Source organism: Lissotriton helveticus, chromosome 12, assembly GCF_964261635.1.
Source record: "Lissotriton helveticus chromosome 12, aLisHel1.1, whole genome shotgun sequence".
Taxonomy (NCBI): Eukaryota; Metazoa; Chordata; class Amphibia; order Caudata; family Salamandridae; genus Lissotriton; species Lissotriton helveticus.
The window spans coordinates 812,476,878-812,491,157 of NC_136073.1; the positions used below are offsets into that span (position 1 = coordinate 812,476,878).

Below are 14,280 nucleotides of genomic sequence, written 5' to 3' on the forward strand. Positions count from 1 at the left end.
CCTTCAACAACGCGGTTATCCCAGAAGACTGATAAGTAAAGCACGTAAGCGCGCTTGGTTCTACCCGCGTGAACAACTATTGACTCAAAAAGATCATGCCACCCAACAACAAGACCGAATTTTTGTGTCACAACTTTCTCGACAAAGAGCAACAGAATCAAACGCATCATAAACCAACATTGGAAACTGATATCAGACGATATCAACCAAGATGGAACTCCGCTACACGCTTTCAGAAAAGCGAAAAGTGTCAAAGACTTTGTGGTACGTTCTCTCCTGCCCACCCCTGAAACACCCACTCTAACCACACTGTGGAATCTTCCACCGACAATTGGCCATTTCAGATGTGGCAATTGTAAGGCTTGTGACACCACGGTGCAGACAAAGGAATTTCAACATAAACAACGGAAGGTCTTGCTAAAATCATTCAGCAACTGCAATACCTCGAACATTATTTATGCTATAGTCTGCCCCTGTGACTTAATTTACATTGGCCAAACACAGCAAAAGGCTAAAATGCGGATCCTTCAGCATATGAGTAGGATCAGATGCGAGGTACATGGCGCGCCTCTTGTAGACCACTTTAGATTAGCCTCCCACCCACCTGAGAGCCTCCGGTGGGTGATACTCGAAAAAGCGGTGTTAGGTCCCCGTGGTGGTAACATTACCACTATTCTCAACACTCGTGAGCTAAAGTGGATGTTTTTCTATAATTCGATACAGTCTGGTCTCAATGAACATGACAATTCATTCTCCCAGTTAGCCACCCTTCCGTGATCTGAAATCTAGACATCTATCATCAACAGCTATCTGTGGTTTTCTGTAACTTGGTACCTGCCTCCATGCCCAGTCATGTCATATAACAGAATAATATTCATTGTAACAGTTATAGGTTTCTGGCAACACACCACCACCCCAATATCAGTATTGCCAACTATGCACTTAGTCTATCTGGTTTTACCGTCTTGTGACAGGTACACCATTTGATGGACTTTCCATTGTTTTCCTATTATAACAAAATATGTCCATTCGTGTTTACTAAATAATGGTGGAGTATGATTATTACTGAGACAGATCGCGAATGTGTACCACACAGAATGTGTCTTATAACTCCAGTCTATTAACGCTGATTATGTGCAGTTTTGATGCATGCTATGATTCTGTCCTCTTACAATACAATTCAGTGACTGTTACAATATATGACAGATACCGATGTCGACTGTTTCTCAATGTATCAACATATAATGATTTGATGAAAAAAAAAATTCTATAAAGTGGTTTTGCACGATTATCATTACGACAGATTTCAATTGTTTACCATACAGTAATTGTCTTGTAACACCAGCCGAGTAACGCTGAACTAGCGCAGTACCATTGAATGTTATGTAATTGCCCTCTAAATATAATCTGATGGGCCTCTGCAACTCCTTATAATTCCCTCTTCCAAACTGTACTTCAACCTTGTAATTTTTATGGATACTAGCCGGATCACCGCTATGTAACTAACTATCAATATATCGCATAACCTCGGCATTCCATTTGACTTTAAGTCTTTCTACCATGGCATCAGGCACCCCGGGTCACATGACTCCATTTCCCTGACTACCAACCAAATAGGAAGTCGGTCTGCCATTACAGATCCGACCGTGACCACGCCGGTATCACTCCTGTCCACGGTAAGAGTGCACGCTAGCCCAGCGGTTGTTAAGATCCTTCCCTATTTTTTGCCACTGAACTAATACAGTGTTATTACAATGGTCCCTTTTCTCCCCAGCGGGTTTCTGCTGATTCATTCGCCGCACCACTTAACAAATTTGGGGGACGATCTGAACTCGCACTTCATTTCCCGGTAAGACATAACCGTTGGTATTCATTTGATGGTACCACGCTGGTTTCTATGTTTCTATTAACTTGGTCCCCGTTTTTGGTTAATAGATCACTTTCTGAGTATCCAGTGCCCAACGTCCCCGGGCCATTTTGATTCCCGCCGTACTGGACATTGTTTGTTACGAAGACGTAAGTTTTCACCATATGTAATGGTTTCACCGATTGTTAGGATAAGATTCCTGCTACCACCCTAGCTCATGAACTAATACACACAAAATACTTTGTGTATACCCCTCAGGCAATCAATATCCTCGCATGAAGGCTTCCTAAAGTTATAACGGACATGGAGAGCACCGAACAAATAGGTATGCTCCCCCCAGCCCCCATTAACGATGTGTGCATAACTAAATTACTTGAACAGTGGGTCTCATTTGAAATTGGTTTAATAACCCACAATCATTATTGATATTAATAGATTGTTAGTCCCACCCCATCCTGATGAAGACCCCACCGCAAGGGTTTCAACTAATCCTGCACATCTGTGGGTCGAAACGTCGACTACTCCTCTCTGCATTCCAGCCCTTTCTCCGCAACTGTGACATTTATGTACTACATGGGGCATGCGATTCTCTAAGCAAATATTATGATTTATGATGTTCTGTGCATTCTAATTAATGTGTAAATGCGTCTGATTTTTCTCTGCTTTTATGGTCACTTTACCCTACCTGCACCATCCTCACCCACTACCCCCCTTCCTCCTGGGCACTGATCAACCGTTTTACATACGATTAATGTGGGATACTATATCCTGGTTGTGTCTACTGTGTGAATAAAACATTGTAGACTCAGTAATTGCAGTATCATTATTATTTAATTTGTGACGATTAGTTTAATCCTACATTGGGACCCCTCCCTTCTCAGTATTCTATGTACGGCTCATCGATTTTGACATTGATATTGAAAAGTTTATATAACGCGCGAAAAGCAGTGGGCATCTTGGTGCTTATGTCTGCTACATAGGGCACATCTTGGCTAAGGATTGCTGCCTCATATGGCGTATAACTAATCACAGCAACAGGAGAAGTTCAAGTTTATTAAAATGCTTATAGCTGTTCACACAGGACAGGAGAATAACCAGGTTTTAAGATGTTTCCTCCTGAAACTGAATAGATTGGACTGGCCTCTGATGTATTCAAGTAGGTTATTCCAAAGTTGTGCTGTAGTGTGGCTAAAGTTCTTACCTCCCCATTTATTTCTTCTGATTTTGCAGACATTGGACTGTCTTAGAGTTATTTGACTGCAAGTTTCTTCTGGGGTTATACCAAGAAAGGATTTTTTCCACATTTGCTGGGCCTTCACCGTACAGAGTCCTATGTGCCAGGAATAAAACCTTGAACAGGACTCTTTTCTTCATAGAGAGCCACTGGAGCTTCCGTAATGCCCTGGAAATTGGGCTTGAACGTGGGAATTTTCTTTAGAAGTTGAGCCACTGCATTCTGTAGGCATTGAAGGTTCTTCAGAGAGCGTTGGTGAATGCCTACATATAGGGCATTGCAATAGTCCAGCCCTGACAACACCAAGGCAGTAACCACTGATTTTTGAAGTTCGTATGGGATGTAAAGGAGAATTTTCCTTTTTGTGTGAAACAGAAAAAAAACAGGAAGATGTCAGGTGGTCTTTGCATTGAAGAACAAATCAGGGTCAAAAATAATTCCCATATTCCTAATCGAGGGTACCGGAGTTGGAAGAAAACCAAGCATCCGAGGCCCCAAAGACTGATACCTGAAGGAAAGGTCCTTATCAAAGATGAGAACCTCAATTTTGTCCGAATTCAACATAGGGCTAACCAATAGCACCCGTAAAGGTGGTAAAGCGCTGTGCAGTCTCATCAACATCAATTGAGATGAATACAACAATTTGTGTATCATCTACATACACCACCAGGGCAAAACAAATAGAGCGGTTCAGTTCTGTCTAGGGCGCCACATAAATATTAAGAAGAGTAGGACTCAATGATGAGCCCTGGGGGACCCCACCTGGCAGTGAAAAGGATTTGGATAAAGTCTCCATGGGAAACCTACTGATCTGTATCAGAGAGACAAGAGCGGAACAGCACAAGAGCTGAGCCTCCGATTCAAATTTCTGCCAAGCGTTCCATCATGACTGCATGGTTTACGGTGTCAAACGCTGCCGATAGATCCAACAAGATCATCACTGCCTTCATACCCTTATCCACGACACTTTGCAACTACTCTGTTGGTACAACCAGAGCAGACTCGGTGCTGCGATTTGGTTTCACCCAAAATTGACAAAACAACAAAAAGAAAAAGACCCACTCCAGCGGCGTACGTCTATATCAGTGACTCAAGGGGGGGTGTTCAAAAAGTCCCACTCCCCACCACTCTCTTATCTGTTTTATAAGAGAAACAATGCACTGTTCTCCGCCAACGTATAAAAACCTGTTCTCCCGGGCAACACACAAGAACCCACACGTACGGTGCACCAGAATATCAATGGTCACCCATAAATCCACTCCCTGCGTTGGACACTGCTCCTAATAGAGCAAAAAATGTGAAAGACGCAAATGACACCTCACGGAAACACCACCATCGGGGTAACTGGTATATAATTTCCAGACAGGCCCCTGTCTCATCATCGGTTGTCACTTGCGTCTTAAAGAAAAATAAGTGGAAAGGAAAGAGGTGTCCAAAACAAACAACATATACAGTGACAAACTAGTGAAGGCGCAGAAATATCTGCTAGTGACCAACACATACACAAAAAATAATAATAATAATAACGGAGTGCATAAAAACACACAAGGATCCGTCCCTTACCCAATTTTATTCATAGGGCGGTGATTGTGTGCTGTTTAAAAAGGCTGGTAGTTAATCATGCCTACCACAACCTGCTGCCAGTGCCGACATGTTTCACTGCTATGTTGCATTAAAGCAGTTTCCTCAGGGCTGCACTCGGGAGCTGTCACTTCACTATTTTGGACACTAGTTCTATAGCGTGCTGCCAAGAGAGAACAGGTGAAAGAACCTATTAAAAACATGTAGACCTAAGCCAGGCAAGAAACGCATACTGGATGCACTGAAAAAGGTAAACTGTGAGGTGTAAAGTATTACCAGGGGGCAGCCAAGCCACTCATACCGGCCGCTCCTGTTTCTTCAAAGGTAACAGACACTTCCCACGTAAGTGTGTTCCTTATTGCTCCAGTATAGAATCTGTAAAAAGCGATTAAGTACATGGATTTGTATGGGATATTGTTTTGCTGTCTAATGGCTTGCACCAATACACACCGCTAGTTGCTGTACTGGTGCCCTATCCACGGCAAGTCTTTGTCTGATGTTATGACCACTGCCATGGCACATATATCAAATCCCTCTTGTGGCGGTCTGAAAACGCTAACGTCCATACAGGTAAAGATGCCCTTACAATGTAGACACCACTGCACCAAAGTTAAATACAGTGCCCACCGCTTCGAAATAATATGCTACTTCACAGCGTTAGCGTCATCTACGACCCACACACCACACACTCCTCATAGCCATATTACTTCCCTGTCCGGATCTCTCATGGGCCTCCTCTCACCGTGACGTGCCAGGAAGACGCCTTTCCTCAGCCGTCCGGAAGATCAAACCATCGAGTCTACAAGTACACGGTGCCGGCGGGACCACGCCCCTCAGGGCGTACCACGTGTTGACAATACTCCGTGGCGGCCATCTTAGCCTAGTCAACAGTAGCAAACATACCTATGTGCCTACATATGTAGAGATAAGCTGCGTCCTCACAGGAATTTCAAAGAGTCCAAACATTGATGGTTTAATATACAAATAACCCACCGGAAAATGGATGTAGTGGAATATACTGTATAAAAACCCAATACACAATTCCTTGTAAAGCAGGATTCTAAATCAGTGAGTTCAAAAGAATTAATGTTAAGTGAATGCAAGAAAAATGTGTTTCAGGGGAAAGATCACGCTGCTCAGACATGTCTAGACGCGTGTACTACCCTACATGCCTCAACGCTGTCAGTAGAGCAATGGCATTCACATCTCACCATATAACTAATGACTCCCATGTGTCCTATAGGGAATGTATGGCAGGGCCATCCGATGTTACTCCACCACCACACTCATCCCCACCGGGTAACATTAGTTATAATCGATGTTGTGTTGTACAGGTCAAACAAACTCTGAAAATTCAGGTCAAATTTACAGTTTGATGCGGTTCCATTCTATAATCTCGTTGAGGCCTGTCCTGTCTGTTTTCTCATTATAAATCCAGCGCGCCCAAACCCAAAATTGCGCCAAATCCAAGATTTCATTCTCCTCTAAAAATGTAGAGTCCAATATTCATTTGTTTTTCAAGTATTTTGCCCCAAAGGGCAAGCAAGATATAGGACGATAGTTCTTTACCTCTTTTGGATCTAATGAGAATTTCTTTAACAAGGGGAGTATAGAGGCCTTTTTCCACTCTAAGGGAAAAAGACAGTAGTCAATGATGGTGTTCAGTAGCATAGTAATGGGAGGGGCAACTGTCCCTGCTATATTGTGGACAATTTTTTTTTGGGGGGGGGGCAGGGTTCAGAAGGAGCCCCTGATTTTGTTTGGGAAATAAGTTCAACTACTCTTTCTTCTGTGAGGGGGGAACCTGCAGACGGTGTGTTTTTCGAGAACCATACTTGTTGGCCAGGACTGAGGGCCTGCCCGTAGTATTTCATTTGCCATGAATTACCTTCACTTTATTCTTTAAACATTCCGCTAGTTGATCAAATAAAGTTGACAGAGAGCCATTGTACAACTCAATGAAAGCCTAGAAAGAATCTGAACTGTTTTAAAAAGCTCCCTTTTGGAGCTCTTCGCTAAGCAAATGTTCTCCTAGACATTTCTTGCTTTCTCCATAACAATCAGTTTTTTGTAGTCTTAAATACATTCATTGTATATAGCCTTCTCTTCCCACAGGTAACTTTAACTCCATACTTTCTCTTACATTTAATTACTTGAGCTGAGGAGAGGACCAGTGGGCAGAGGGGCTTATTCTGTGTTTTTTAATAGTTTTGACAGGGGCAAATTTGGTGACTGTAACTCTTATCCACTAAGAATATATCCCTACTGTTAAGTTTGAATTCTTCATAATTGTGGGGCAAGATCTGTTTAGGATGTCTGCAAGGTCGGTTTTATTAATTTGGTTGCAAGCTTGAATTTTCTTCGTTTACACACACTTTTTAGTAGCATTGGAGGGCTGGACAGTTTCTACAGTAAAATGTACGGCTTCATGGATCTCAGTGTATATATAAGTGTAACCTATGTCCAAAAAGTGCCATAATGAGGCTGTTGATTGGTATATGTGTGTTTTTATGATGCCATATTGGGGGGGGGGGGTTTAATATGTAACTGTTATATCACAAAATTGAAAAAATAAAGTTAAAAAAAAAACGTACGGCTTTATGATCTGACCATGTAATAGGTAGGAAATCATCAACCTTTAAGTCGGGGTTGTTGGAGAAAATGCTGACCAGGGTATGACCTGCTACATGGGTAGTGGAGTTCACCTGCCGAGAAAGACTAAAGCCACTTACAAAAATATCATTGAGTTGCTCCGAGTCTTTATTGTTGTCATTTTCTAAACGGAAATTAAAATCACCTATAATAGTAAAATTAGAATACAGCATACATGATTCTAAATTATCTCCTAAGCTGTCAAAAAACTTGCTTTCGGTCCAGGTGGCTGTAGATCAGTAGGCCATTGAAGATAGGCTTATTAGATAGCTTGCAGTTAAATAACATTGCTTACTAAACCAAATTAAACATTTTTGAACAAAAAAAAGAGGCTGGTTGCTTGTAAAGCATCTACAACGTTTGAACTGTCATTCTCTGCTTTTACTTCCACTCTCTCAAATGAGACATAGAGACGAAATGGCTCACAAGAAAGTGATGATACAGCCTGAAAGGGTGGTACACACAAAACATTGGTATATCTTGGATAGAATCCCTTCCAAGCCCCATGACCCTTTCTTTAGGTTCCAAACATGACTTCAAAGGGACAGTAAGGAAAGAAAAGAGTTACATAGTGGTGTTATGAGTGGAGTGTGGAAAAGGAGAAAGAGCAGAAGAGAATTTGAAAAGGACATAAATGCAACTTATCAAGGCAATCTTAGTCTTGAGGTAGAAAGACTTTAATGTTTGACTGATTAGTGTCAATGAGAGAACAGAAAGGCAGGGAAGAGAGACATGGAGTTCAATATAAATAAGAGGTCATACAAATCACCTTTGCCAACACAACCCTCAATTAACCCATGCAAGTAGGCTTTTGATCATTAAACCTCTCATTGTGCACCAAATTAATTGTGCGTTTGCATTGTGGCTTCTACCTACTTCAAATCGGTGGTAAGGAAGGGCAGAAACTGAATGTTGTCCACGCTCCTGGTAGAAAACATCTTTCGTAGGTCCGTCCTTAAAAGAAAGTGAAAAGAAAAGGCAGTGAGAAACCTTAGATGTTCTAGTACCAAAAGACCGAGTATTAAACTGGTACCCCTAAGCACCGATCAAGGTAGTGGTTCCTACAGCGACAACATGCAAGACACTAATACACCTGAGGTAATTTGTCTTGGTATCAGAATTTAGATGCGAGTAAGATCCAGACTTAGGGCCTCATCATATTTTCTGTTTATATCCAGATGGGGCCAGTAACATGAGTTACTGGCTTGACTGGTATCACAAATTCCATGATAAACTATCTGGAGTGTCACCCATACAAAGTGTCTGGATAAACTCCCAGTACAAATGAGTAATTACCAGCCACACCATGTATGATACTCCAGATTCAACCAGTAATTCTTCACATTTGAGGGTACTTTTAGACTACATCCTGCAATCTTGTTTAATCCCTCCTCTCCCATGGATTTACAGATACTCCACAGGTTATAGCAGGGAGAAGGACAAATACCATGACTGAGACCTGGCCACTCTTAAAAAGGGACATAGAGTTCTATTTTTACCATTATTATTCTTGAGAACCATAGACTGGACCATTCAGTGTTCAGAGCACTGTACATTAGTAAGTATGATCAACAGAACTGGTAATCAACATGTGAAGTGGTCAAATAGATACACAATTCTAGATGGCCCTAAAGTGTTCGAATGATCACAGTTCTAACATACAAGTCTAAGGTATACAATAAAATAGTCTAAGCAGCAATTTGATGGACTGTCTAAGAGTTTTGAACTATAAAGTCTACTCGCTAGGATATAATCATACACTATGTTATTAGCATTTATATAGTGTGCAATATCTAATTGGTATAGCATCACAGCTCATAAGGTGAACCGGGGGTGACTTTTCAAAGAATTTTAAGATTAATGTAGAGTTGTGAATAAGTATTATCATTGTGTTCTTATGTTAGGAGAATCAGTAAACTTCAATAATTCGTGGGTGATTGTTCTTGTTGTTTGATGCCGCAAGATGTAATGCTGGGCCTAATCCCTTTCCCATCATCAAGTAAGATTGACATGCCCCCTGTTTCACAGACAAATAAGGGAGTAAAGTAATTGATGGTAACTAGTGCAATATAGGCCCAGCAATACATGGCCTAAAAAAGCTCAAACAACACACTAAAATCTATTTTGATTACCTCTTAAACATTATCCCATACAAATCTCCCTGAACCTAGAAATCAGTTGCTTGTGCATGCTTCTGGACTTTAAGAAAAATCTGAAGCCTTATTTGTTTGGCTAAGAAGTTCTTAAGACCAATACCAAGAGATCCTTCTGGGGTGGTAGGTGCTTCATAAACACTGACACTGATTAGATCAGAAAACGTCAAACACGGCATTAACAAACTTACGCAGGACCTTGTTAGGCTAAACTGATTTCATCATTTTGAAAGTAGAAAAATTCCTTCATCCTCCGAAACTGTCCCAAGTGTAATGCTGACAAAGCACTCATGATGTGTGAAGATCCAGCTGCACGGCTACAATTTTTGCATGCTTGCCGCACCTCACTACACAACTTCTGCAAAATGAGTAGTATGTAGCCTCTCTTCTCTTAAGGGAGTGGTAAAGATAACATATGTCAACCTAATAATCACCCATGTGCTCACCGAACTACTTCGCAGACAAATTAATATATCAAACATAGTTTATTCTAAGCCCTACAGTAATTATAAAGAAGAAAATGTGGTTTAAGTCTATCTATAATAAATACCACCCCCCTGATTCCAACAGATGCTTATTTTTAAGTCTTGCCTACAGACAGCTTTTAACAGTCTATTATAGAAAAGACCTATTGTAAACAATACCAATATTTACTTTTAGGCAGAACATTCTTTACTAACTGTTGGCTTTATAAACAATCTAATTTGCTTGCTTTTTCCACTTGTGTGTGTCCCATTCCATGAGCTTAGCTTCTCTAATATGCTTTTCATTCAATTACTAGTTTTGCTACACAGTTCACATTCAATGAATGAAGAGGGCTGGCTGAGGCCACTACCTGTAAGTCAGAGCATTACACATATAAAATCAAAAGATCTTCGCTAGCGCCAGACCTATGATGTGTGGTATGGAGAGGTTAATACCATTCTATGTTGAATGGCACACTAAAAGAAAAATAGTTCTTAAGTGGGAGATACTTTTTACATTATCACGTTATGTGGCATGGAAGAGGAAGGAGTATAGAGAGCATTAAGAGCACACAAAATCTCATTCTCTGCCATTAACAAGTGTTTTGTGTTCTTCTGCATCTAATAAAAGACTTCATTTCTTTCTAACTTGCTCTGAGTTTCGATTCTATGGTGAAGGGTTTGGGATTCCAGCTCCTGAGAACGGGCTAACACGTTTGCAAAATTATTAACCTTACGATTTGAAAGCAATCTGGTGGATCAGAAATGCAACTGGCATGTCACTCACGTCATTACATCAGGAATTCCAAATAAAAAAACTTACTAATCTGCTAATTACATACTATGCAATTATATTTTTCAGATTAAAAGTTTGCGACACCTGCTAATCTTATTTAGAAACCTTCCAACAAATAAAGAAAGACATGAATGTGAGAATAATTTTCCTGAATCAAATACTCTTGTAACCTGCTGCTAACAATTTGCATTGACTGGTAATTCCTAAAAGGTCGTCAGAGTACATTTGTGGTACTATATCAAAGCGTTTTTAAAGTAGATTTTTTAAAGTACTTTCTATGCCAAATGTTGCTTCTAGTCCTCACGAAATTGTTTTAAATGTAAATCAACACTGATTGCTTAGTTCTTTATTTTACTAAATATATTTTAATGTTTATTTGTTATCAGTCAGTGTTAAATCGAAGCACTTTAACTGATGAGGAGAACAGTAATCTAATTTATGTATGACTTAGTCTCAGGGTGTTTGTTTTGTTGTGAGCATGGCCCAAGACAAAGGTTTTTCGTCAGTAATTCAGTCTGACAGATTTTTTGTGAAGTCGGGTGTGTGTTCTGGCATCTTCCTGTGAGTGAGTTACCATCTATAAGTAAACAGAATTAAAGATGTTTCAGGAGGGAGGTAGAATTCATTACTTGAGTGCTGAAACAGATTGCACCGTGGAAGACGAAAGGGAAAGAGTTGTTGGCTAAAAGCTCATTAAAAGGCGGGTATATGTATGTGACCTGTTAAAGCTACTAACTTAAAATAAACTGATTTGGATGAGAGCTGAAGTTGTGCTATTGATCTTGAAATGTACACATCAAGAGGGCATGCACATGGCATACTACAAGCAAGGGCACAAAACATTAATTTGAGTTATTACTCATAAACAAACCTTCCACAGCCAATTTACCAATTGCAACTAAGATGTGTCCAAATGCTGATATCCGGTCTAACCATTAAGAAGCTAGATGGTACCCACATTGATGAATTCAGTAAGGAGAAGGACTAAGTAAATTGTCAAAGATGCAAACCTGTAATCTAAAGGTTGTACAAAGAGATCACCTAAACAGGCAAATAAACCTGTTGAGATACATCAGCTTTTAAATGTAATAATAATTTTTGATTTACTCGAGTCAGTTCATTGTTGTTTCCACCCACCTCAGCTATGCAATTAATAACAAACTTTTACCTACAATTGTTGAGTATAAAATTGCAACCATGCATATTTTCAAGTTGTGTGTTTAACTTTTTAATGCTTCAAACCTTTCCATTTGTTCTGTTATAATAATTTTCTGTATCTTATCCCATTCATACACATACGTCCACATTTGCACCAGTGTACCTAAAACAGCTCTTTAAAAAGCAGCTGTACCAAGTGAGATACAAACATTCTGTTTGTGAGCTAATGTTCTGATTGTGTGGGAAGGTTTTACAATGTGACATTACGAAATGAATGACACGGAAACCTATGAACCCATACTGTGAGAATTCAAACCCACATATGATGCTCCTGAGATGTAGAAGTGAATCAGAATGTTAAGATGTTAAGATGGCTGAGTATACAGAATTAAAGATAGTAACTGATTAATGAGTATAATTTTCACAGAGAGTTCCAACTGTGAATATTGGAGATGGTTTTCACCAAGAGTTTCTGAGGAACATCAAACAGACAGCAAGAGCGAAGCATGAGTAGGGTATCATGTCACTAAGAACCAATATGATTACCCACCACCAAGGCGCGCAACACCCATTGGGCTCACGGGGCTTCAGCCCCCCCCCGTCGTGTGTGTCAGCCCGGGCAGGGACAGCTTCGCGGGCTGGTGAGCATCTAATTGCAGCCGCACCCGAGTACTTAACAGGTCTTTAAAAGACCATTTATTTGTAAAAGAGGCTTTAGTCGTGTGTTCACCCCTTCTTACAGCCACTCTGACCATGGTTGGAAGAATTAGCCCCCCCCCCCGAAATATTTTTCACCCCCCCCAAAAAAAATGTTTGGCTCTAGTTGCCCGCCTGCCCACCACTGTGAGGTCACTGCAGTGAATAACCAAATATTGATAAAGTTAATCCAAATAAGGGCTTCCTGCAGGAGCCACTTGTAATAAAAATGCAATTACTATCTTTTTTTAAACTACTCCAAAATGTGTTCTGTTGTTGTGGTTAAATGCTGACTTAGTTTTTAAGGCTCTTAGCTACATACTTTATGCCAGCATGTTGGGAACAGCAAAGAAAGGTACTTGAGTAATATCAATTGTCTGTCTGTGGTAGCTAAATTGTAGGCAGAACACCCCTAACATACCGTTCTGGTGACACTGCCAACAACCTGAAATTAAATACTTTGATAAACAGTCCAAGAGCACTACCACACTTCCTAATCAATCTTGATGTGGTCTTGTCAACCATTTGCCATCTGGCGGCATCAAAAGTCCTACAATCAGACAAACTGGCATTTGGGAATCAGGGGGTCTGGAGAAATGGAATGGTTTAGTAACTATACAGGTTAACATGAATGAGAGCATGGTATTGAGAACTGGGAAAACAGAGACAGTCGACTGGCCTGATATCGAAGCACCGGCTTCTACCTTCAAGTAACAAACAATAGTATATAGTCTTCTCTCCTAACCTACCGCTCCAAATTAACCTTCTCCTACACAATGCCTAAGTCAACGGTGAACTCTCCCCTCTTCACCTTACATTTAGTCACCTCACAATAAGTCATTACATGTATAAAGTGCACAATGGCTATTCGATCAAACATGTGCACCTCATATCAGCTTAGAGAGATATTCATTTGGGTACCTCTAGATGCTAGCATAAGATCTTCAGCAGCCCTGCCAACTTTACGAGGTTCCATGCATGATGTGGTGCTCTGGTGCAGGGTTTTTCTTTGAATGCTGGGACTTGAGCTCTTGTTTATTCCACTATAACATGTGACAACAAGTCCAGCCGCAGTCCGTGCAGGTAACAGCGGGGGGGCGGAGGGGCCGGGTAAGTAAGGATTTCGAGGGATGATGACAAGAGGAAATTAATAATTTATTTAATTTTCCCTCTGCATTGTCCCCCAAAATCCCCCCTTACCCGCCCCCACCGCTGTTACCTGCACAGACCGCAGCTGAGCAAGTTCCAGAATTCAAAGGAAAGCCCTTGGACTGCAGCAGCACATCACACAAGGACCTGAAAAACTTGACAACTATGCCTCATGTCGTTTCTCCCCCCCCCCGTAGCACTTGTCATGTCTAGGTGGATCACATGGCCTTTGAAAGGCTTTTCACAAGACTCACACACATTTTTGGATAACACCATGGGAATGAACTGGAAGATTGAAATATGCAATCTTGAAGCAATTCCCAGGGACCCTCCTTGGAGTTCAATTCACTTTTTTTTTTTTAATGGAGTGGCTATTCAGACATCTTAAACTGGCAGACCAACCCTTAAGGAACCTCATTGGAGATGAAGATCCTTCCATTCACAGTTTTCGTCTTTATAGCCCCCCACCTCCTATTAATAAACAACGATAAACACTATTACCATTAGTAAAAAAAAATAGTCTATTTAAC

The 14,280-nt window shown here is 40.8% G+C and overlaps 1 protein-coding gene across 1 annotated transcript in view; it reads right to left on the bottom strand.

Annotated features, from left to right (window-relative positions):
• The window catches only part of SLC50A1 (solute carrier family 50 member 1), a 50,113-nt gene that overhangs the window by 34,801 nt on the left and 1,032 nt on the right, over positions 1–14,280 (bottom strand). Inside the window, exon 2 of the mRNA XM_078670575.1 lies at positions 8,211–8,288. Coding sequence (XP_078526701.1) covers positions 8,211–8,288 — 78 coding nt within the window. The remainder of the gene's footprint in view (positions 1–8,210; positions 8,289–14,280) is intronic.